The 26555-nt window shown below is 38.4% G+C and overlaps 2 protein-coding genes across 3 annotated transcripts in view; one reads left to right on the top strand and one right to left on the bottom strand.

Moving 5' to 3' along the window:
- The window catches only part of LOC108096065, a 42490-nt gene that overhangs the window by 7620 nt on the left and 8315 nt on the right, over positions 1-26555 (top strand). Inside the window, exons 2-3 of one of the 2 annotated variants that reach the window (XM_017197425.2) lie at positions 7707-7741; positions 21573-21602. In XM_017197425.2, coding sequence (XP_017052914.1) covers positions 21600-21602 — 3 coding nt within the window. In that variant the 5' untranslated portion in view covers positions 7707-7741; positions 21573-21599. The remainder of the gene's footprint in view (positions 1-7706; positions 7742-21572; positions 21603-26555) is intronic. The other variant, XM_043209401.1, reaches the window with a different exon arrangement.
- Positions 23140-25557, bottom strand: LOC108096064 (probable cytochrome P450 310a1). Its single transcript, XM_017197424.2, is given in 8 exon segments — positions 23140-23380; positions 23382-23476; positions 23540-23809; positions 23873-24103; positions 24157-24338; positions 24403-24519; positions 24577-25121; positions 25228-25557. Coding segments are annotated over 8 exon segments (1680 nt in total). The 5' UTR covers positions 25372-25557; the 3' UTR covers positions 23140-23284.

The following is a 26555-nucleotide window of genomic DNA, read 5'->3' as shown; positions in this document are numbered from 1 at the left end:
GCAGCCCAATGAGCCTTACATAATCCCGCTGGCCATCGAGCATTTCTCGCACATGGCGCGGCTGCCCCATTGTTTGTCTGTCATTATTAATCCAATTAGTAGTTGTAATAGAACTTGGAGCGGAAGGGGGCCAAAGACGACGCCGGTTGCACAACCCAGAAACGTGCCCCAAACGAAATTGGGTCGCTGTGCGGCACGAGACCGCGAGCGGCGAGAATCGAAGGCACTTGCAAGTTGCAACAGCAGTTGCCAAGGCAAAAAGGGGAGCAGCGTGTCAGGGGTAAGCCGCTTACCATCCACTAGCAGCTACTTAGCAACCGACATTGTTTCAACCAACAACTATGCTAATGATGTTCGATGGTGACATAAGCGGCCAACGTGCATCCACAGCATTTACAGTAGATGCAGTGGGAAAAGGTCAAGTTCAATCTAAGCTAACTGGTTGCGAAGCAGCCGCAAGTTGCATGTTCTAGTATCAAGGAACACGGAAAAAATGTGCTCGATACAAGCAAGAAAAAAATATTTTAAACATGTTATAATTTATGGAAAAACATTCAATTAATTTCCATTTTCGTTAACAATCCATTTAATTGAAATAGTTTTCTGAATTGAATTATTTGCAAACTGTTGTATATAAAGAGGAATTTTTCGCATTATAATCTTCTGTTATGCCATAATTAAATAAATTTAAATTTCATAAATTTTAATGAAACAAAATTAAAAATTTTCCCAAATTTTTTATAATTTTTTGTGAGTGCACTTGCCTATCAAATCAAATGATTAATAATTATACAGCAACTCAGAATTTTCCCCACTTTATTCTAATTACCAAAGTGGGATTTTCTTTACGTTTAATTGCACTCTCGAAGAAATTCAACGTGAATTATAACCACAATTGTACTTGTTGACGTCTGTTCCTGTTGTTTATTTATAGTTTAATTATTTGCTTGTTCGACTGTATTTAGACAAGTGCTCTTCCATTTTTAATGAGGTTTTATGAGGTTAATACGTACGTTTAATTCGCTGAGTGTGTTGGGGCACTCTGTGCTTTTATCGGTTTGTCGAATGAACGTGCTGTTTTTCATATTAATACAGATGTATGGCGTTTGTTATACTTCTGGGAATATTTTTAAATTTGAAGTTTTTTGCCGAAACAATAGGCTGTGATTAAGAAAATTTCGATAGCTCTGGGGGCAGAGACATTCATGACATTCCCTGTGGTATTTTATCATTGGAACTGCAGTCGTTTTTGGTTTATTTTAAAACGAACATTGATAAATAAGGAAATAATTTACTGATTTATCGCCTCTTGGGTTTTATCAAAGTTTGTTTTACCAGTTCTTACCAGTATTTCTTCTGTTTTAGACAGAAAACAAATTGCCACCAACTGGCACCTTCTGATAAGTCAATATTTTCTTATTTACCATTACCAATAAACAAATAGACATTTCGTCCACCGTCCTTGGGATCTCAAGTGTTGTCTTAACCTTTGACACTCGGGTTCGAAAACTAAGCCGATTTTCCACACAGCTTAGGCCTAAAAAAACATTGAATACTGACCGGTGGACACAACCCTCATGACTAATCTGTACAGAAATGCGACCGCATGCATGAAAAAATATTAATCATCAAGAAGGGAAAAACTGACGAAGAAGGAACAGACATGAAAAACGAGAAGAGATTCAAGATAGTCATAGAGAATTACAATTGCGGTTGGTAATCACGATGGATGCGATGAAATTCCTGCACATAAAAGTGCTTCTACATGCACACGAGGCATTGGCATTGATTGAAGAACACTCATGCCACACTCATCCCACACCCACACACACACATTAACACACACTCAATCCGATGCGACTCGCAGGCATTATTTGCATAAGTTGTTGAACTTTAGATAAACGTTCATGCCAGTCTGGTGTCGAGTGTCAAACTATCGTTGAGGTTCAATGGGTGAAAAGTGCCACAAAGCGAGAGTTTTAATTTGGCCTCGCCTCGAGGAAGCTCTTTCACTCAAGTGGTAGAGCCATTCAATGGAGTTATTGCTTCGGGTAGATCCATTTTGATTTGCATAAATTTGCCGCTGGCTCTGCGGCCTGTTCAAAACTACGGCCACAACTTTTCCCACCTGGCCAAAAACTTTGACTCAAATTGCTTCGACCTGCGGCAGTGGGGCTCAAGCCCACAACTCAATCCCTCCGAAAGCTTCACGAACACAAAAAATAAACGTAAATATCAACAGAAATTTGTGCATTTCAACTGTGAACGTGACATTCATGAGAAAATGTCCAATGAACACAAAATTTCTAGAGAAATATGAATAAAATTGATAAATGAAAGAGACATTTGTACCAGTCGCCTGTAGACACTTCTCCGTATATTCCTTAATAATTTCTTCTTTACTTTGCTTTTGATAGGAAATAGAAAATATTTTCAGTTTCTCGGAATTCCGTTGACTAATGAATTTCAATAACAAGTTGTTAGGAAACTGTCTGTCAGTCTGAGCTTCCAAATAATACAGTTTAATTTTGTAAGCTTTTGATGTATTTTAGCAACAAATTGTAAGTAAACAAGAATGTTGTCTAAACCCAAAAAATATATTATTTAGCTTACAAAGAAAATATATTACACAGAAAATATATTAAAAAAATAAATAAAAAATAAAAAATCTTATTTACTGTTCTAAATTCTCCTAAGTAACAAAATTCTCAGAAGATTTAATTAGAGCTCTGTGACCTTAACATATTTTGAGAGGCTCTCTGGCCCTTCTTGGGGTCACCGCCAGTGTATTTACTTTTCTGCTTTAATCAGCCAGCATTCCTCTGCTGTTTTTTTTGTTCCTACAATTCTGTGAACATTTTGGAGGCCGTTGGTGTCTTCCACCGCCCAGTCACCACCCAAACACAAATGCTGATAAGCAGCGAAGCAGCGATGAAAGCGGAACACAGACTCAAACTCAAACTCAAGCGACATTATCATAATTGCTTATGCTTCATTACATATTTGCGGGCGAGTACATGGCGGTCATACAGATAGGCTTGAAGCAAGATTGCCCCGTGCTCTCCTAGCAACCCGAAAACCTAACCAAACACGGTAGTCAAACCCGCTTTTGTCGACCAAAAAAAAAAAAAAAAAACGAGAAAAACACAAAACCCATAATCATTGAATAAACAAGCTGATAAAACAAAAGCCACATAAATAAGCGCAAATATTTGAGACTGGCAACGAGAGCAGACTTTCATGTGCCCACACATAAGTGCAGATAAAGATAGAGATCGCCAAAGCCAACTCAAAAGGAACCAATAAATGGGGTAAACTTAAAGACGGGAAAAACCTCTATAAATTAAATATTGCAAACTCAGAAAAGATAAGGAAAGAAAACATTGTTAAAGAATTATGATCACAATAAGAATATGTCTTAAAATTAAATAAGTTTTTTCTGTTTTGAAAAGTAAGTAAGTAAGTTTATAAACCACAAAAAGTTTGTATTTGTACATACCTATCTCTTCTAATAAGTATTAAGTAGTACGTTAATATTATTTTATTATTAATTATGTTTTTTGCGGTGTAAGAATAGTTAGAAACCAAATCAGACTCTTACTCCAACTCCGATTTCGAGTCGGATGCAGACGGGATCTTATAAGACTTTAGTAGCCGCTTTAGTCGGTCGGACTAACGGTTACAGTCCGCCCCAAAAAAGGGCATGGTCTCCGCGGACATGGAGCAGCAACCCATCCGCATTTAAAAATCATCGCCATGTGTGTCCACTTTTTTCCTCCTCATCTGTTATATTTTTTTCTCCTCCTGGCCCCGTGACTTGGCGATTTTATTTTCGCTCCATTTGTGGCCATAAATATTCAGTCAAGTGTCATCGTTGTGGCATGTCTAGTGGAGTTTGAAATGAAATAGATGCAGGCAACTCTGGTGGATATGCTCGTATGTATGTACAAAAAAACAGAGAGCCAAGCATATGAGAAGGCTTAAAACGAGTTAAGTCACTTCTGTGGTCGCGACCAAGTGGCCTCCTCCACCAACAACTCCGCCTCCAGGTCCGCGGTTCTCTGGTTCTCCGGTTCTCTGGTCCTCTAAGCCACAAGTCGCCCCCCCTTTCCCCGCTCCCATTTTGAACCGCTCCCGGACTTTCAACTGCCTGCCAATTGTGGCAGCGGCAAAGATTTCGTTCGCTGTTGTGTGTGACCGCAGCTGAGACCCGCAGGAGGTTTACACAGAAAAAAAAACCTTATACAAAGAACAAAAAAACATTATTTTAACAGGTAGAAAAATATTCCATTGTGTGAAACCCCTATTCACAAATATTTATTATCATAAATAAAAATATTTATGGTATCTATTTTAGGTAGAAAAAAAGAAGCTTTTATATTATTTTAACATATTTTTTATTTTATATTTTTTACATTACAAATACCATTTTGTTTTCATTATTATTATTCTTAAATTTTGTTCTTGTGCATCAAAATAATAAAAAATATCGCTGGAGAACCGAACCATGTGGCCAACACAGATGGGTCAGACCCCAAAGGGGGGGAATTTGTGGAGGAGAGCGGCTGTGGTCGTTGTAGCGGGTGTTAGGGCAAAGTTATGGCGTTGGCAAAAGCATTCCACAAGAGCTTAGCAAAAAAGGAGGGAATCGTGCTGCGTGGGAGGTTCAATGAAGTTATCTTCGCCGAAGATGAATAAATTTCGCCAAGTGTTGGCATAACCTGTGGACAGCCAAAGGATGTAGATTATCGTCGATAAGCACGAGGGATTGTTAAGCGGTGATGTCATGGCAAGATAAATTAAGATTTCAGTGCGGGACTTAAGGCAAAGTCTTGAAAATTAAAGCTGGATATGATTGCCACTGCAAAAAGTTTAGGAGAAGCTCAGGTTATGGAAATTTAGAGAAGACATCTTCTCTTTAGTTAGACCCGTCAATTGAGTCTTGATTGCAACTACTTCAACGGCCCTCGTTGCTTAGGAAAAGCACTCACGGAAGTGCAATGCATGTAAAAGTCATGAATATGATGAAGTATTCAAACCATCTACAAAAACACTCATACGCACACATGCTCCTCAACTCCTTGGCACAGGAAGTAGCCAGGATTAACTGGCCACTTGAACACGATTAAGAGCGAAAGGGACAGAGAACCTTGCATAGAAAGAGATGGCTAGAAGTGAGTTATTGAGATGCCGGTAGAAGATATTGAGATTACTAATCATTGAGCACTTATCGGGCAATGAACATCAGTCTCGCACAGATAGATAGAATTATCTCCGTCTCTAGCTCTCTTGTTCTTGCAATCTATCTCTCTCCTTCTACCACTTAACCCCTCTCTTTCTACCACCTTACGTCTCTCTCTTTCTATCAACTCAATCACTCGCACGTGCTTGCGGGTTAAAGCGGTTGTTCACGCTCAATTTGCATACGTTTCATTTAGCCGGTGAACATTGCTCTCCATCCATCTCTTCCCACCGCTCGCTACCTCTCTCTTTCCCTAAATTATTGCCTGAATTATACATTTGTTTCTTTTCGGTTTGCTGGATTGCTCAAAGTGCACGGCCAGGTCACGTTTTTGATATTTCATTCAATCAAAACAAATTGCTCTGGTCCAGAGCCCCTGGTTCACCGCTCTTAAATAAATAAAAAAAAAAATACCACAACAATCTAAATAAAAAAAACGAAATTTCCCGACCAACCCAATGGCAAAATCTTTTTTTGCGGTTAACTTATTTCAGCGCTCAGGTCGTTAGGCAAACGACCGTAAAAAATGCCCAGATCGTAAAATAGGAATTAGATTAAACATCATAAAAATGCAAGTCCCGGTCACTTAGATTCTACGCCCAAAAAATTGCGGCGGATGTGGAGCGTTTGGGGGCGTGGCCCTGAGGAGTTTAAAAATTGCCAATTCTGGGCAGGCACTTTGCTAATTGACAATTTCCAACTGGAAAAGAAAAACTTTTTCGCCGCTCTTTTGTCGTTTCCTTTTGTAATAACCCAAAGTCAGTCATTTCGTCTAAGCCATTAAAAAATTAATTGGCTGCCTTCCCTTCGGGCGAAACACGCCCCATACATCGCACTAATGCCGCTTTTAGCCAAGTTAAATGCTTCCCACCCAGAACAAACGTCGCAGAAGAACAAGCTAAACAACGCACAATGGCTAGAAAAAAAAGGGCTTGTCGTCCTCGTGGTTGGAAAAACCTGAGAAAAACCAACTGAAGAAAATGGAAACGGAAAGTAAAGAGTTCTTGGACACCAAAAATACCCTGAAACTAGTTTACCAATCAAGCGATAATCCATTTCAAGTTATTTTATACGTTTTTGGTATTTCCTGCTATTTACTTTTTAAATATTTCAATGAAATATGTATTTAATTAATCAGCTTTAGTTAGCTAACTTGGTTAGAATAGTATCCGGCAATTTTTCCTTCATCATTTCAAACTTCCTGTAAAATATAAGTAGGTATACCCTTTTTTACCCTAGGGCACTTGAGAAAACGTTTAATCTCGCCACAAACTTCTAATTTTTATTGCCTCGCTCTGTCATTAGGTTTTTGTTTCTATTTTTCCAACAGTTTGTTTTTGCCCCGTCAGTTGTTTTGTTCGAGTGGCTCGCCAATTGCTTGGCTGACCTTTTGTAGGAACCTCTCCAATTATGAGGTTTTGGAACGAGTATCTCTCTCACTCAATTTGGCGCAATTTGTACGAGTATTTTGTTTTTGCCAAATTCGTTTCATTGTTTATTGTTTACGCGGCGTGGGTTGACCAATCTGACGCAATCATTGGATATTTTTGGCTTACTAAACTTACAATATATATATCAGAAATACATACCCAGACATATGTGCCGCAGATTGTGAGCGAATAAGATAAGATTTTGTAAATAATTCCCACTTCCGCTGTGCGGCGACCTTCCGGAACCTGAACAATTGGTATCAATTAGTGCGGCAAGTGATTCACTCTAGAATTCCTAATTGATAAGTCAAAAGGTTCTGATTAAGCTCAGACAGACTATAAATTATTGGTCGGGGTAAACAAATGAGCCATGCTGCAGTATTCCCTCTTTAAAAAGCTGTCGGGAGCTCACGTTTCTCACATCAGTTGAAGGCATTTTTATGCACTTCATTTATGAATGACAAGCCTTCATCTCTTGCAATTCTTTTTTTTCCCTCCACCAGAGAAATGCGCAAACTGGGGGAAAAGGAGCCCGGAGAAAGGGTCCCGGACAACCCTTAACCGTATAAACTGTCCATCCTGCCACTCCATCCCGACAGTGTGCAAAATTTTAATGAGTTGGAAATTTAATACCCAGAGAAGATTGCAATGCGACGGGGGTTTCGACTGCGGTAGGTCAGCCCACCGAAGCGAAAACGATTCAATTTTGCTCCCAGCGAACTCTTAAATTTTTCATGAATTTAATTGAAATTGAAAAAGAAAAATGAGAACGAGTCAGACAGAAAATCACCTTGAACTTGCCGTCTCGAGAATGTCGTCATTTGATTTTAGTTTGCAAGCCTGGAAAATATACTGAGCATCTGAGTCAATTTCGTATCAGAAATTGTTGCTTCCGCTTTTTCTTCGCACAATGCGCAATTTTTCTGAGATAAATCTTTCCAGCTCAGTCGCAGTTTATATTTATGCCCATTCTTAAGAAATTCGCCAAGCAAATTTTGATTAATATTTGTATTCCTTTGCTCTTCTCTTTACAGTTTCCTACTCTGCAACATTTTTATCGACCGGAAACGTAAGTTGCCAAATAAAAATCATTTGACATGTTGGGCTTAACCCAATTCCTTCCTTCAAGCCATTTAAACTTGAATGCTGAAGTTTTATTGCGTCATTTCATGTGCGACTCATTTTCATTATCATTGCGATTTCAAGTCACATGATCTTAAATCCCGTTTACGGCTCTAATAATAATTAGCCGGCAACGAGTTGGAAACTCGTTAAAAATCCTCCAATGAGTGTTCCTCCGTCTCTTTCTCACCCTATCTCTGTTAATAGTGCCATCTTGCTCTGTGGGAGTTCTAATTGTAGTTTAACTCTCGGAAATAATTTACGATGCTTGAAAGTTTTTGTAGCTCTTTGTTTTGGCTTTCAGAAGGTTTCTGCAGCTGAGCAGTTTTGGTTTTGGTTTTTGGTTTTGGCTTCTACCTGACGGTCAGAAAATTCTGGGAATTTTTAAATTGCATATTGAGTAGCAGATTTTTTTTTAAGCCAAAAAGGGGACAGACTGATTTATGAATGGCACAGTGGCTTGATATGAAAATTGTGCGAAAAAGTTAAAAGGAAGTGGTGATGAAAAGCACATACAATAGCGGGTAAACATTTTTGCAGTTTAAAGCAATTTGAGTTGAGTTCCATTAACTATATTAAATTTCTCGATTTTCATTGAATTTAATATTATATATATAGATTTTGAAGATTACCAAAAGGCCATCAAGCTGATATTGTCATTGCCGTTCCATTTTTATTCGGTGTCACCTTCATTTACTGTTTATTCCTTGTCAATATTTTCATTTTCCGCTGCTTTCCACTGATTGCACATGCAATTCTCGATTCTCCCGTAATGCAGGTATATTACAAAAATGCACTTTATGCAATCGCATTGGCGTGTCAATCCTAAGTTGCTTATAATCACAACTGAACGATGGAATATACATACACTCGTTCTCTCTAGTTACCCAACTGTATCCGAAAGATACTCACATTTAGCGATCTATCTTAGCTAGACAATAACAATTTGCAAATAGCTGTAAATGAGTTGAGTTGAGTAAAATTAAGTGGAGAAGATTCTAAGGGGTTTTTCTGTCCGGTTCTTTGGAACTCGATCGTGCCTCCGAGATACACACATGTGACCTCCAAACAGACGACTTGGCTTCTCGATGGTGGGAAACAAAACTTTGCATTGATATGGGAATTAAAAATAATTATGACGTCGTTTTTGTTGTTGTTCCCCAAGTTGCACAGTTAGGTGTTCGTTATTATGCTATTTTTGTTGATCTTCGGATTTAAGGCTTTGTTGATTTTCCATAGCATGACATCATCCAGTCAAATTGCAGCGAACTTCCTTTTGTTTTTCTCTCTCTCGCTCAGCCATTTAATTTATTTATTTTACGCTTTACGAGCGTTTTATTTGGCTCATCATTTATTAAATTCTGCGCTTGGGGAGTGAGGAAGATTAATTAAGCGTTTTAATCTTTGATTTATGGAGCTCCAATGTATTTATTTTGGGTGGTCGCTTTTAGCCAGCGGCGTTGTAAACATAGAAGGGTTATTATTTAAGCGCAGCATTTATTCAGAATTTGTGTTTGCTTAAAATTATAAACAAAAGCCAACGATTTGCCAAACACAAACATTGTATAAATTTGTGACTGTTTTTTTTTTGTGCAAAAACCAATTTATTTAAGCTTAATATGGCAGTCAGACAGGCCTAAAATTGAATTATACGACGCGTGTCCGCACAGAGACCACAAGCATTTCTATATTTCAAATGCTTTTTCTAGAAAGATGGGGCCGTTTTCAATTTCCATTTATCAAAAAGCTACCATAAATAAACAACCATTACAAAATTTATTAAACGTTTTAAATTAAATTAAGTGATGTATAGAAACGCTTTGCTTATCATCAATTATTTCTGCTTTAAATATCTGAATTTAAAACCAAGCCTTCACTGCTTATAAATGGTGTGCAATACTTTTCATACTTCCCATTTTTTTGTACAATTCAAAATGCAATTCAACATTCATTTTTCAGATATCCACCGACAGGTGCAATCCATACCACATTGCTTTACTTTAAGTCTGGTTTTTTGTCGGACTTTTGTAAAGCTTGCCGCAAAAATGCGTTTAGGCCGCCTCAATGCAATCAGGCTGCAGTTTTTTCTTTTTTTTTTTGCAAAAAGAAAAAAAATTACAGTTGCGTAGCTGGCTAAGCCCACAAAACCAGCGATGAACAGATATCGAAAATTGGGTTAAGCAACCTGTACAGGCCAGGTGTCTGGTCTTTGTGCCATTGCCTATGTTGGTGTATCTGTCACCAGATCCACTTCCACTATTTCTGTTTTTCTGTTTCGCTTTTTTGCTTTTTTGCTCAATGAAAATGAAAGCAGGCCTCGGTAATCAAGAATACAAGTGGGTCGAAGATTTTCGCCGGCGCGTGAAAGTGAAAAGCTGTGGAAAAGCTGACCGAATGCTGATGACTACACTTACTTTTGGGCCCCCTGATGGCCCCCCATCTCATTACAACTAATTTGTTTATTTTGTTTTGCTGTAAGGTTGGGTGTCAACGTGGGAGAATCACAGACTGCGATGAGAAAGTCCAGTGTTTGTCTACAGAGAGAAATGTCTAGAAAATATATATTTCAACTTAAGTAATCTTTTAAATAATAAAAAGTTCATTTTAGTATAGAAGCACATGAACACATTATTTTAATTAATATTTAGGACGTCGTTTAAAATTGAAAGCTGATAAGAGTCATTAGCAATTCCAGACAAATTCAGCTATTTTTAAAAACGAATGATTGCTTGTCAATTTATATGTATAAAGCAAATAAATTTCTATCGCTTACAGTATACACTTTGAATATATTTAAATGGAGTGGTGATATTCAGCAAATGTACGACATATACCGTAGATATTTTTCTCCATGTGCCATGTTAGCTTTCCATGTTTGTTTCCCCCCCGAAAGGATCGACCAGCTCATTTGCATGACAAGCTGCCGGAAGCCGGCGCTCAATTCACGCAACATGCCCCAAAACAAGATTGGATTATTCGTGTGCATATTCGTATATATGTATATATTTTCCTGACTCGGCTGCTTAGGCTTCGAGAGACAAATCACTTTTACCTGTTTACGTCTGTCGTCTGCCACTTGGGTTACATATCATCCGCAGATACTGGGTCTATAAGTGGTGGTCACTTTGGGCGGTGTCCCTCGTTTTTTCTGGCTTTCTACCCCAACCAGTTTTTCGGTTTTTTTCGTACATACCTTTTTTTTTTTGTTGCCGATTTATTGGCAATAATCATTTAGAGTTTATACAAATTGCATGAGCGAGGGGAAAGTCGTCCACTTGAATTGGCTTTACTATATATACCCATATCTATATCTTTGATCGCTTCTATGCATTTTATTTCTGTGTAAAGGCGTTGGTCCCAACTTCACTCGAGTGGAACCTTAATTAAAGCCAAGATTTGCCGCTGCGGCACGATTTTCTTTTGAAATTGAACCACATTGTTCAGGTCGGCGACTATCATTACGTTTGGCCAATACCATAATTGTTCAGATTATGGGCGAAATGCGTTGGTTATATCAAGCTCCATTTAAATTACGTGAAATTATAGCACAGAAATTTATTTTCATGGGAAACTTGGTTACCTGGTATGAGATTTTCACTTTAAAATATACCTACATTTTAGTTTGCTCTAAAGGAATTGTGATTTTAATGCTCTGGATCAAGACACTTTGTCATCAGTAGTTTAGTTTGTGACAGAAGTTTGACGCTCAATAAAAACTAAGAGGAAAAACTTAATATTGACAATAAAAAAGTTCCGCATAGAAAGCTATTTATACTTAATTTACTTTTTTTATAGAGAAGAAAAGTTTATATTTTCGTCAGCCAATAAAGGTGACTATTAAATTTCTTTTAAATTTGGTGACACTTTTTAAACGTATTTTATGACAGCAGGTATTGAAGTTCTTTTCTCTCCTTTTTCGTTTGAACCATATTTTTTTTTTAATGCTAGTTTGTCGATTTGGTTCGCCAGTAGTTTTTTTGTGGCCAACGCCAAAGTGTAATAAACGACAGTTGCCATGGCAGCAAAAGCAAATATTCTGCGACTGATGGGGAGTCCATTGTTTAAGCGTTGTCAATATGAAAAACGCATAAATCTTGCTTGTGGTTTGGTTTTTGGGGGGAGAAAAATGGAAGGGCCTTCAAAAATGTATTCGCATTTGCTCCACTTATTGAAATAAATTTCTGTGATCCATATTCAGGGCATGTCACGTGATTTGATGAAAGTCAAACTCAATTTTGCTGCTTTCGTCACGAAATTTATATTTCCCCTACACACACACTATATTACAATCATGGCAACATCGATAAAATTAAGGCTTGGCTGGTTTTCAACGTTGGCAAGTAAATTGCAAGTTTTTGTGTGTTATCCCCAAATGTTCTTTTCTTATCGACGAGCAACTTGATTGGAATGCGGTTTGATTGGTTTCTTCTTCGGATAAATCTCGTACAAGAGTTTTTAATTATTTCGGAGAGTGTTGGCCAAAAAGGAAAGGAATGTTTCCTGCCGCTTTTGAGTTATGCGATGCCCCTCTGCGAAAAAAATTGGAAACTTGTTTTAGGCCTTGCGAACAGGAAACACGCGACTGAAATCAGGTTTTCTTCGAAGATAACGATTTTTTTCGGCGTGGCAGGTGAACGAGAACTTGTTCTCCTGTTTACACGAGTTCGCTAAAAGGAAAGTTCAACTTTTATCGGAAATAAAAATGATTTTTACATACGCAAATTAAATGTTAATTCGGCATTTGCAAAACAAACATTCGACGACCTTAGCCAAATGTGATTTCGCACTTCAGATTCGACTCACGTTTCCGAGTTTTTGGAAGCCCTTGAGCCAAAAGTCCCTCGAATGTCTATATAATCCCCATCCCCCCCAAAAATCGAAAACAAGTGCGAGCATGACATTTAAAATTTGACCAACACTTTTCAATTGTTCCCATGAATTGCATGCTAATTAGGCATTGGCGGAATGATTGATGGATGGCTGGTTGGATTGACACGGGGGCTTAAGCGACTTACAAACATTTGGCCAACTTACTTTACTGTTAAGTTCACACCCACCCAGACAATTGGTCTTGGAGGCGTTTTTCCGATGGTCGGCAAAATGTTTTCAGCATTCGGCACTTTTTTTCTTTATTTTTTTTTTTTTTTGGTTTCGCTTTCAACAATTTGAAGGTCTAGCTGAAGAAGCAGAAAAATTTAAGTTAATTGTACTTGGATAGGCCATTGTGTGACTTGCATTGTCTGTTTTTGAAGCACTTTTTATATTGTGTTATAATTTTGTGTTAGTTTTATTGTCGCTGACAAGGGAGGCCACACAAAGAGAGCTTCTTTAAATTTTATGAAGGCGGCCAAAAGAAAGTTATTTTTGAACCAAGCCCCAGGCGTAGTCTTTGCTCTGATTAAAAGGGGTTTTATTTATGATTAATTAAGTAATTGTCTTGTACTTGTAAAAGAATGTAACAGGTAAAAGACAAACAATTGTGTAATTGTAATTACGATTTTGCAAGACAAGACCCCACCCTTTCCACAATCTAAAGTTGAATATACCCCCTATGTGGGTGTAGCTAATTGCTTGTGCTTGCTTTTACAAAATTTAAATAAGCCCAAAAACACGGCGTGAATAATTGGACAAAAACAACAAATCAAAGAAAGAGTCGGCTGGCGAAAAAAAGGTGACCAAGACCATAAAACATAATGTTTGGACTTGACTTTCACTCTTCTTCTCCGAACATTGATCTCTCTTTCTCTCTCTCTCTCTCCAAACTTGGTAAAAACTCAGAAGGTAAAACCGCAAAAGATCAGAGTGACCAACCGCTGCCTATGGAATTTCACTTTTGTTTTCGATACACACGCACACACACACCCTCCATAAATTTGATTTTGATGGCTTTGATTAACATAGATTTCGTTGGACATTGATTCGGTCTTTAATTGGACAACGTACAGCGACACGTCCAGCAATTTGGCCAGTTCATCAATCAGTCAATCAATCAACCGCACACAATCGTCGTCATCATTGTCAAACGAAATTGGTTTCCGTTTCGTGTTGTTTTTATGAGTTTTTTGAATCCTCGTCAGCGGCAATTAGTGGCAAATTTGCAACCAGTTTTCCACTGCAGATGGTAAAATGCGGTGGTAAGTACTGTTGCATGCAACATCCATCCATTCATTCATCCAGGCAGACACTTTTCGGCTTCCGAACTTTTTGGCCAAAACTTCTTTTGCTCATCTTACAAAGTCGCCCGCAGCCAATGTTAATTTTACATATTGCAACATTTGACGTTGACTTGCCTTCTTCGGATTGTCTCCCTCGACTTGGCTCACAAACTCATTACAAAAGCTATGGCTGCACAAATGTGAACAGTCAGCTCCCAGACGAACCGAACTCCGCTCCCTTTTGTTCGAGACTCCCCCTCGTTGCAATGGCAAAAACTTCATTTGCTGTTTTCAGTGCTGACACAAGATACGATTTATTTTTACCCAGTTAAGGTAGGAAAACATCTAACAATGGCCTAAAGCTGGTCTTGTTAAAAATAAAGAAGGTTTCTAGGACATACCAACAAAGGTTTTAAGTGTAAGGAACTTCCTTTTATCTGTTATATGAATAATGTTACTACAAGAAGTAACAATACATTTGAATTTTTAATAATTGCATTCCTAAATTTATAAACTTTTAATGGTATATTTTATACCTGATATTACTAGTAAATAAAACAGTTGGAATATATTATCACCTTTAGCGAATCCATTCTTCAACAACCCATAAATACGTAGCATCACTAACTTCTTTCTTCGCCGTCGTTTGTTGCATTCAACGCGTTGTTGACAACAAATGGCACTAAATTTTTGCCATTGCATAATAAACTCTCGACGCTGCCGCTGATGATGCTGCTGATGAAGGGTTCACTGTAGCTTGTGGGGGGCTCCACTGTACTTCAGCCAAGTTGGGCAACTACAAAGACAATAACTTTTCTTATGATGCCATTTTTCACGTGGAAAACTTGAGCCGTCTGCTGTGAGAAATTGCGGTGGAAGGGGTGAGGAAAATTCATGGCAGGGGAGGTAAATTGGTAAGGGAGTGCAGGGAATATTTCGGGATAAATCTCGGAGCACTTCCTGGTTGGATTGCTTTATTGATTTCGATGAACGGATTTGGCGTTGTGTAAATGGGATTTTGCAATCGACTTTGGCGACTTATAATGTCGTAAAGTGATTTAACTTTTGCTTTGTCTTAATGCTTTCGAAGATTCTATTGTTTATGTTGTTCATATATAATAAATAATTTTCTTACTATTTTGTTTTATTTCACTTGTGTGATCTGTATACCTACTTAAAGAATATATTTCAAAAGCCAAGACTATTCCACGTCTGTCTCCTTTAATCCACCGATTAAGTTAGGGATTCCCCAAGCTTTAAGTTGGCAAACTTCTATAATAAACTTGGCTGACAAATACATTTAACGCGGCTTGGAAGTTTTCACTTGTGACCACAGAAAGTACAATCACCGCACCACCCACTCCCTCACTCCTCGACTTCTTCATTCCAGTACACATCACTGCACTCGCACACACAAGTTAAGATGAAGTTTTTGGTCGGGGGACACGAAAATTCAGCAAGAATGTTGGGGAGTATATCGCCAAGTTAACATTGTGCTTGGCTTGTAAATGGGCCGAAACGGAACATGTCGTATATTAACCAAACTAATGATATACGCATCTACTTCTCGAGCTTCCTTGGGAAGTACAGTCAAACTTATGTATTTGGAGATACAAATTTGCCAAGATTATAAAGATTTTGATAAACATTTTTTTAACTTATGACAATATCCTTAAAGGGCAAGTTTAACATATTTTGCATTTACATTTTAAAGAGTTTTGAAACATGTAGTTCTACTGTATTTGAATCTCTTCTTGAGAATCCGAAACTGTGGTTGTTTTGAATTGGCAGAAACTGGACGCGTTTGCTTGTGGGCGAGAGTACTTCAAGTTAACCTCTAATTGCCATTGCCCCAAGTGCACCGAGCAGCAATATGCTGCTCATTTTTCGCCCACCCCTCCACCTCCACCTTGGCCAGCAAACCAACCAATCGACCGCACTGTGTCCCCTTCCACAGGCTAATCAAATGTTACATGCAACGTTGGAGCACTTTTTATTGTACTTTGCCGCCGGGCGGCAGCAGTAACAGTGGCTCCCAACAGTAACCCATCAGACCCTTCGAACCTCCCCGTCACATACTTATACCTTTCTATATATAGAGGGACAGAATAGAACCTCAGGTTGTCATTTGGCCGCCTTTGTTGGGGGCAGCCTGTGTGCAAAGGGATGTGTGTGTTTGTGTGTGTGTGTGTGTTTTAACCCCATTGATCCGATGATGACTAGCCCAAAGGCAATCCTGGCCGCCAGCGAGATTCTGACAATTTGTTATGCTCACGATGGGGGGTATATGAAATTTATAACGAGGTTCCGCAAACTCAAAAAACCGGAAAAGCTTTTACAGTAGAAAATTTAGCTTTAATAATTACTAAAAAATATTAACAAACAAATTTACTAATAACTGCTTTTTTGAGTTTATAACTAAATATTTACAAAGCGAAAAGCAATAACGTTTTAAAATCTTAGGTTTCTGTAAAATATTTTGTACATCTCGCTTTTAAAGGGCTTACTTTATAAAAATCTTTTGCTATGCAGAATATATAGTATATTTACTTGGTTTTATATTTTCGGTTATATTACTGAAGTCACAGTCACTTTTTTAAAATTAGGGTATCCCTACTTCATTTTCCCTCAATAAATTGGAGAGCCATTGTTGTTTTGCGTCCCTTGCATGCATACACGTAAACCTTAACTTTATTTACGTGCTTGATTAGAAGTAGGGAGCTGGAGCAGCGGTCCCGCTGGGGTTCTTTTCTGTTTTGTGTTGTTTAGCGACGCTATCAATCTGATGTCCCCACATGCCCCATTGGCCACGCCCCCGTTTGCCCTAAGCCCATGTTAATACCCTTTGGCGTCACTGTTATGAGTCGAGTGGAGCGAATCGAGGTGGTTCGACTTATCATTGTGCAAGCGAAAACTTAATTGAACGGCATTTGACATAGTTTAAGGCGATAGAACCATAAACATTGTACCACACACACACACACTATCTATTTTCCTTTTCGGATTAGATGGAAAATTGACTTTGTTGTTCGGAAAATTAGTTTCTCTTGTGAATTGCGCATCATTTGGCGACAGCGTTACATTTCGTGTGACATCGAAACCCAGAAAAAATGCTTTGGGCATAAAGCTACGCCAGATTATGCTGCATGTCCAGATGGAGATGGCTTCCAGTTCCATTTCATGCCTTCCCCAATCCCCCCGATCCCCGATCCGCGAATCTGGAATGCCTGTTTCCTACCCAAAGCCAAATGTCACGCCAAACCAGCATCACCAACAAATGCAACAACTGCGGCGGTTCAAGCTGCTTTCCACTGATTGCGAAAATCATGCCGACAAGAAAAAACTATTAAGTTCCCTAAAGTCGACTTTGGGATACCCAGTGATTTTATAAAGAATAATTAAAAAAATAATTAAGTAAGTAAAAATCACAATCCAAGCTTTCAAGTGTTGGTTAATTTCAATATATAAAATGACCTTATTAAGATTCCAATAAATGGTATAATTAAAACAAGAACCTCCCTATAATTTTTGGCATACCCTGTACAAAAAGAGTTGCCAGAATGTGGCATGTGACAGGGCACAGGAGAAGCAGAAGAAGAAGAAGAGCTCGCTCCATCCACATGCCTCCACATCTTTTTTGCAGCTGCGAATTGCAACGAACTGCAGTCTGCAAAGCTTGCCATTTGCAATCCACAGCAGCAGGGACCAGCATCTCTCATCCAAAGTGAAATTTTGTCAATGCATCTGGATGTGGCTTAAGGGTTAGCCATTTACACAGAGGAGGGGGGATTCGGGGATCGGGGTTTCGATGGGGGAGTTCGGGGATTGAGTTATGAGTGCCAGCCAGTGAAGTAAATTAGAGAAGGCAACGGAGGAGTTGTGAATATATTCTCGGGCGAAGGATCAGCTGCCGAGTTTGCTGTTGCAATAGATATGTGTTGTATACTGCGACCGGAATTAGAAAGTCAAAGGTTCATCCGGTTCAAGAAGAGCTCAGCCCGATGACGGAGCCAATTTGATGACTAGCCTGGATTTTATGGGGTTATCTTTGGAATTTAAACCAAGGGATAGTCTATTTTGGAAAGTAAGTGATGCCATTTAGGTTGGACAAGACAATCCTTTCCAAAACAGAAGAGATTGGAGTTGGAAATCCCTCATCAACATTTTGATATTAAACATGAAGCTTAAATTCATACTTTAAACTCCGAATCATAATTCCCAAATTTGGTATTCCGTTCACATTACCCACCCACCCATTATTTTGGGCCATCCGGTGTGCCATTGTTATAATTTAACTCACCTATAACTTGATTTATATTCGATCATAAATTAAATAACTTCTGTGTGCAGCAACTGTGCAGCGGCATGTTCATTCGGATTACATTTGGCACATTTGCAGTTGATGCACGACCCTAATGGTAATTAATTAGGCATTTAATTTAATTATCACAGGTCACAATATCCGCTAATTTCTGGTTAAATGCAATGGAAGTTGTAATGGCTGGCAAAGCGTTTTGTTTCGCCGCTTCGGGGCTTTAAATTTGTAAACCGAAACTTCCATAAATTTTCATACATAATTTACACCTGTGCGCGGGTGCGTGTTTTGCTGAAAATTTCTGGTGAGGGGGGAAACCCGGCATTAAAGTGTATGATATGAATTTCAATTTGCGGAAAGTAAACACATAAATGGCGAACGATGCTTTTGACTGATTCCATTATATACATCTCAAATTCTGTATAAATTCATTCCAAGTGACAAACTTGGGCAATTTCCGCTCCACGGAAATGTGCACAATTTAATTTTGGCCTGCGGTGGCGAGGGTTTGTTCATTTTTTTCCCCTTGGTTTAGGTTTTTTCCTCCTGCGGAGTTGTTGTGGGCATTCAAGAAACATCTTTTGGTCTAGCCAAGCAGAAGTTTAGTTAAGTCCACGTATCTTCATCTACGGATCTCTCCGCGGAGTTGATAATTTTCTGCTTGAGTGTGCCGCAGACTTCCCTCGGTTGCTGTTGCTTTTAATTAGAATTAGCAAGTCGCTCGTCGTGCCCACAAAAATGAAATGTACTCACACACATCACCGCCGACATGCTGTTGGCCCCCAAAGTGAGCAAGAAGTTTCCATCGCCCCTTTTTCCCGACTTAAGATAATTTTTTGTTCGCCGTGAAAACATAAATTTAAGTTGTTTTTATTACCACGCACATTCACGCACGTTCGTTCGCCTTTATTCCCCAAACTTTGTATACCCCCAAAAATTTCCTTGGAAAATTAACAACACTCGTGGCTTTGATTTATCGCGATAAGCGGATGTTGTTGTTTGCCGCTTTCCATTGTTTGTGGGTTGAATTGGCGGGTTGTGGGTGGTTCTGGGGTGGCTGTGCACAGATTTTGATTTTGTCAGGCCCCATATATATGCAGATTGATTTTCGGGCTTTAATTAAGTTATCTAGTTTGGCATTTTGATAAATGCTTTCAGCGCTTCGTTACCCCGGGTAATTGAAAATGAAGGCTAAATTACTTGGCCATTAGAAAGGTTGCGACTTTCAGCAGACGAAAATGAGACCTTGAAAAACGGATTCCATTTTACGGAACTAGTTAGGTAATGAAGGTAAATGTAGATCATTATCAAAAGGAAATGGATCTGCAGAGGTTATACAATTTAAAATGGGTAACTTCCTAATTTAAGGAAATGTTAAATACTTCTGGCAGATTCATAAAATAAGTTATTAAAAATTAAGTAAGTAAACTTCTGGGTTTTCCCACAAAGTCCCAAGTGAGATAATAAAAAAAACTTAAGTGTCGCCCACTTCTTAAGACCCGAATTCAACGCACTATTAAAGCAGCCCGTAAAGTGACAGACACATAAATTAATTAAAAGTCGGAAGCAGACAAAAATATAGTTTAAAGAAGGCGAAGCGGAGCGGAGAAAAGAAAAGCGGCAGCCAAACAAATTACACATGCGACTGGTGGCCGCGACAGTTTGGCTGACAATAATTAAAGCAACTGCAACCAGCCGCCAATAACAACAATAAACAGCTGCACGCAACACCAGCGGCATCGCCATCGGCATCCTCAAACATCCTCTTCTCCATCTCGAATCTCCTCGGAATAAAGAAGCCGGCCGTCATTACTCCCATGGCATGTGATCTATATATATAAAATATATTTGTATATATTATGTATGTGCTGTTTGAAGGGCGGCAGGCGGATGGGATGCATCATGCAACTCCATGTGGCAATTATGTGAATGCACACAAATTGAAAAAGTAAACCAACTGCACCCACTGCCACCCAAGTTAAGCCAAGCCAAGAAGATTTTGCCCACAGACAGTGGAACCTCTTAAGGAAGTACAGAAAATATATTTACCACGTTTGTAAATAATATAAATTACATGTAGATTTAAGAAACATTTTTATCGGTTGTCTGAGAGCTTTAAAAAAAATATAAAAAAAATTTTTAATTTGAAAATAGCCCTATCTTTAATAAGGGAACATCACTGTTAAATAAACATTTTAACTGGCTTGTTTCCTCAAAACTTCCCTGAATGTCTCCCATTTTCCACTCTTTAAGCTCTTAATGATCATAATCTTTGTACACGACAAACCCACTCTTGCACCCTTGCTAGCTTTAATTGTTAAACAAATATTCATGAAAAAAAAACCAGAGAGAGCACAATTAAAGGCCAAACATTTACATAGTTTTATTACTGCTGACCCTCCGAGGTCATATGTTACTTTATCTTTTTTGGAGCACAGTTGGGCGAGTTCTTAAATGAGGGGGAGAAGTGTGAAGAGGCCACAGATAAACACACGAGATGACCGCCACTTAAATTGTTTTCTTAGCCACGCTGCAAGTGGGAAAGTTTTCGGACGAGTAAAGTTCTCATCCAATTAGCGAAGATAATTGCTGTACTCAGCAAAAATTTATGAAATAAAAAGCAGAAGAAAATTTTAAAAATAATTGCAGTCCAACGATAAGAGTAAAACATTTTTCTTAATTAAAGTGAGCATGAATTGAATAAAATTCTTTATTATTTGCCTCATCGTTACGAAATTCCAATTTTGTAAAAGCCAGCTTAAATATTGCTTAGATAGCTTTACTAAAAGAAATTTACCTAAACGTTTACAAATTAATAAGCACTTAATGCCTTTAAAATTTATGTCAGCTTTTTTGTTATGCAAACAAATGTTACTTTTTGTTATGCAAATATTTTGCATATCTGAGGCCTTAAATTGAACGAAACAAAACGCTCAGGTTTCTATTTGCCTTTTCTATTTGTCGCATAACAAATACTTCCCCTAGTTAAGCCACTTAAATGCCTTTAAAGTGATTTTACCTAAGCAGCCAAATGTGTTGCACAACTTTGGCTTGGCGAAAAACAATAAAAGCCAAAGCAAAAGCCATATGTCAATTGGCTAATTAAAGGCGACTGCAGCGATAAACTTTTGTCTCAGTCAGTTTATTGCCTGTAACAAATTTATCTTTCACTTTAGCTGCAGTTCAAGTTTGCTTCAAAATCAATTGCAATCTGGTTTCGTATGTTTAAAGCAAAAGTTCAATAACAAAACGCCATAAACGAACATTTGATTAATTGATTCCAATTTTGTTTTTCTATCTCATTGCAGTTCACCCCGAAAACAGATCTTGAAATTATGGTAAGTTAATAACCCTAATTGGGCAACAACTTTATTAGCAAATTAGCAGTACTTGGTTAGAATGTCCCATGGGTGAAATAAATCACAATTTATGCGAGGCGAAATGAAATTGTATGCTTTTCGCTTTTCGCGGGAAAATAATTTATGCACAACGATGAAAGCAACTTTGTACTTACTTTTTAAATTTGACTTGTGCGGTTTGTGGGTCTTATTTTTGGTACAGGGCTGCGGCTTTGACCGCTTGATGTGGAATGAGTAATGTTTAAATGTAACCAGGACAATGGCAGCCAAGATTGTGCCAAAGGGAGTTGCCCCCGAACAGAATCCCCTGCCACCTTTGGGGCCATCTCATGCAATTTATATTCGACACTTGCCACGCCAGCGAACTGGGTCAAAACATGTGAAGAGCTCCACTTGTTCCTGTTGTCGTTGTTATTCTTGTTTTTGTCGTGCCGGTAGATTTTATATCTATCCATCTATCTCCTGAAACTCGGTCCTTAAATTCTCTGGGTTGACTCTTACAACCCTCGGTTCGTTTGATTGAATTTCAATTTTAATACTTTGGCCAGAGAGCAGGAGTCGTAAAGTGTGCTGTCGATTTTCTGACTCTTTCCAGGTCATTTATCCCCGAAAAAGCTTAGTCCGAGCACAATTAGTTTGATGGGTTTTTGTGGGGGGCAGGGCCGAAAAGTTTTCATTAATGTAAAACACTTTACGCACTCATTAGAGTCATTTGTTTGTGACATCTCTATCTCGCCTTCCGTTTCTCCGTTTCTCGCTCTGTGGATGATAAATGTGTCCATAATGCGGCCTAATTGCGGCATCATTAGAGGCGCCTCTCGGCCCTGATTGCCACTTCTGCGAAAATACCCAAACTGGATTGGTACACAAAGGAAAAAGACATTTTAAATAAAAAAAAAAAAAAAAAAAATGTTTAATAAATAATACTAAAAAAAAATCATTTAACCAAACATGGTTATTTAGTTTTATTTACACTATTTGTTTTACACTTTTAATTGAGCTTGTTATTTTTGGGATTTTATTAAAATGAAATATATTATTTTGCTATTAGGTAAATAAGTATTATTTTTGTTGAGTGTTGGTCAAATAAGATGAGTACTTGAATCGGACAGACAGTCTTGACTTTAGCATATTTCGGGAGGCACGAGAAGAGGCACAAGACTATCGGTTTCCAGGCGGCTGTCATGTTGGATTGGCAACAAAGCAAATCAAATTTAATGATAAACTCGAATGGAAGCACATGTCTTTTCCGCCCGAGATGATAACTCCCCCGCTTTCTCCCTTTTCCCCTCTCTTTCTCGCCAGAATCGAGTATATATATCCGTGTTGGCGTAAACAGCAACAGAGGCACATAGGAATGACTAATTTAATGCGTCGAGTTTGGCGTTTGTGACGTTACGTTACGTATACGCACCGTGTGCCCCAGGACCTTTGGCATTTTGCAAAAGTTAACGAAGCGAACGAGGCAAACAAGAGGAGACAGAAACAGCGACGTGAAAGGAGGAACAGAACGGTGCTCATAATATACTGAATTTTATTTATAGCATAATTTCAGGTGTCGCGAACAGACGACAAAGTGTTGAAAAACCTGCACAAATTAAAGAACTTATCAGCTTAAAGGACACACATACATATATGTAGTATACCTAACCTAACTTAGCTTAGCGATAAAATTTCGGTTTTATTTCGCGTCTCTTCAACTTGACTTTCAGTCCATCCTTTGTGTGTATAAAGGGAGCCGGCTGATGGGAAACTTCCCAGGGTTTCGGCCAGTTTGGGATCCAATTCCAGGCGAAAGTTTTGCAGGAGCTTGATCAGAGCGACTTTAATTACCAACTTGGCAAAGTTTTGACCTGTAATTAAGTAACAAAAATGTTAAGTATTTACCAGCGAAGAAATTGGAAACCTTTACGCACCCACACACTGAGCTCCTCCAATTCCAAATCCTATGAAAGCGTTGCTCTTGGTTTTATCTTTTCGCTGGCTTGCATCATTTTCAGATAGCAAAAATCGTAGAGGCTTATATTTCATGGGTTCACTGAAATACTTTTCATCTCTGTGTATGGCCAGCAAAGGAACCATCAACGTCTTTCCTTCGTCTATTGTAAATTTGGAATTTGGCAGGGAATAGGTTTTGCGGCAAATGCGTTCAATAATTGGTAAAGGCGGGTATTTGCGAACAGTTTCTGTAAAGGGTTTAATTGTGATTAAATAATACATTTTATAAATTTTTATATTTTTTTACATACCCTTCAGGCACATATCCATATACTTAAGACCATCCAGTTCTTCAAATTTAAGCTGTCCATTTTCATTGCTAAGTTCCTTGATTTCCGCTTGAAGTTTCTCCACAATCAAGGGTGCTTGCAGAATTTCATAAAGTGTGAGTGTAATAGTTGAAGCCACTGTATCTAGAGATACTTTTAAGAGGTCCTCAGCCACTTTAGACAAGCGTTTAATGGACAAAAGTTTTTCTGTATCTAGAAATTTACATTAAAATATTTTTATATAACATTTTAGTTCTTATACTAACCATTATTCGTTTCCAACTGCCATTTATCGCCACTGACTTCATTTCCATTTCTAAATCTGACTAGTAATTGTAGAATATCTTTTCGTATCAGTCCATGATCTTCGCGTAATTCTACGCTTTGTTTAATGAGATCTCTTAGGCGGTAGGTAAATGAAGATTTCTGGGGCAGGCGACTTAAAGTGCTGCAGAGGAGGATAAATATGATTACATTTAAGGGATAATAAAATCCTGATTAGAAATACCTACAAGGATTGAATTGAAGCCTGTCCATGGCTCAGGTAGCTGGTTAATATATGATCCTTTTGCTCAAAGTTGTTGACATCCAAGCCGTAAATCAGATTGCCAATGATGTTAACTGAATAACTAAAAAGAAAACAAATTAATTTTATATATTTAAATAAATGTTTTAACTCTTATTACACTCTTAGTATTTGCTGAAGATCCACTTCCAAAATCCCTGCTTGCATTTGTTCCTTCTCCATCAAATGTTTAATTAAATGATCACCCACTTTTTGGACCTGCCCGAACATTTCAGACAAACGTTTGGTAGTAAACATGGGAGCGAGTTTCTCTAGAAGATTAAACCTTCGATAACCCTTGACATAGTCCCATTTAAGTTCGCTGAAGTGTCCATTCGATTGCTGCAGTATCGTTTGGGCCAGTTCCACATTTCGAACTAGAAGAACCGGCCTGAAAAAGCAGTAGATTCCCAGCAGACGATCCCTGCCCGATTGATAGGCCTCGCAGATGGCCTCCACGTGTCGGAATTCCCTTCTATATGCCCGTTGCAGGAAACTCCATGTGATCCCGGCCTTTTCCGAGGGGAATCCCCGGCGTCGCCAGTGGCTGTAAATGTGGCGAACGGTGAGGAATACCACCGAATATAGAAGAATGGGCAGAAGCAACCACATTTCGAAGATGATGTTGCGACTTTGACGGATCTCAACAGACTGGTGATGAAGAAACTAAAGCCGATTCCTGAGTCCCGATGCAGATAATTAACACGAGTTGGCAGGCCAACTGAGCATGATAATGATAATGATAATGATAATGACGAAGAATGATAATCACCGAACGAAATCGAAAGTCGCGATCGAACAGCCACTCTTCTCGTCGGCCAACTGACAACTGCAAGTCAATCTTGTCTGACCAAAATAACAAAATCGAAATTCGAACAGAATCGGGAGAAAAAAAAATCAGAAAAATTCCGGGCATGCTATCACATACTGCTTTAGTTATCTCTATCTCTCTCGCTCTTTATGGCTGTGCCCTGTGCGTCCTGATAGTAATTTATACAGCCGCTGGGCTGTACCATGTTATTATCAAAGTCTGGAGCAAGTTTTTGTACCCAAAACTAGTACCTATTATGCGGGAGGGGTATATAGGGATTCGAAAAGCCTTGGCGGAAAAAAAATATGGAAATATTTTAATAAACAAATCATTGGTTTTTGTTCTACTAAAAATATGGATTTTATCTTCCTTCCATTAAATATTAAGAAGCATTAACTAGTCCTTACCTTTTTACGATTTAATTCCCCATTCTTTTGTTTATAAGCTGAAGATGCAACAATCTTCTGCATTGCCTTTCTTTATTTTCCTTTTTCTCTCCGGCAAACGTTGCCTGATTTATTACACTTGTTGATAAGACTAGACAACATTTAGTTATTTACTATAGTAAAATAGCTGAGTCATGCTACTCGCTTCAATGGCTTTTGATTGGAGGCTTTATCAATGGAACTTGAGGCAATGTTGACTAAGTCGGGCAAGCATCTCCGGGTAGGAATTTAAGGTGAATGCTTGACAACAGATTAAGTTCAGTGGATTAGAAAAATGTATATTTAGATAGATGACTAAGAGTTAATATTAAATTTGCTGTTTAAATACATTTTGCATAGCTGAATTACGTTACATAAGTCTGCTTCCGATCACGTTTGATAATATGAGAGAAAATCAATCAATGAAAACCCACAAGTTTACCACTCCCATTGGCTGACTTCCTTCCATTTATTGTTTTGTAATCTTAGACATTAGTTACCACTATGGGCGGCAGACTTTCATAACAATCTGTGTGTGTGTCAATCATTAATTCCATTCCATTACGCATAAAGTAGCCTCGTTTTTTTGCCGCTGCTCTCGAACAATTATCGTTTTAGCCCGGTTGCCTCGAAAGTGTCAATTTCAATGCCTAACCAAGTGAATCAAGGCAATTTGCCCTCATCCACTTCACTCCTCGGCCAAAAAGGGAAGTAGTTAATCACGCCCATTGCATGCCAAAGTTGCAAAAAAAAAACCAGCAACAACAAAAAATGTAAATCGTGTAAAAAGGTAGCGAAAAAAGAGACTAAAAATGCATTGAAGTTGTTGCTTTTGTCGCACCGGAGGCAATTTTCCCGACCAAT

Source organism: Drosophila ficusphila, unplaced genomic scaffold (assembly GCF_018152265.1).
Source record: "Drosophila ficusphila isolate 14025-0441.05 unplaced genomic scaffold, ASM1815226v1 contig_127, whole genome shotgun sequence".
NCBI lineage: Eukaryota > Metazoa > Arthropoda > Insecta > Diptera > Drosophilidae > Drosophila > Drosophila ficusphila.
This window is presented reverse-complemented; position numbering and strand designations above follow the sequence as displayed.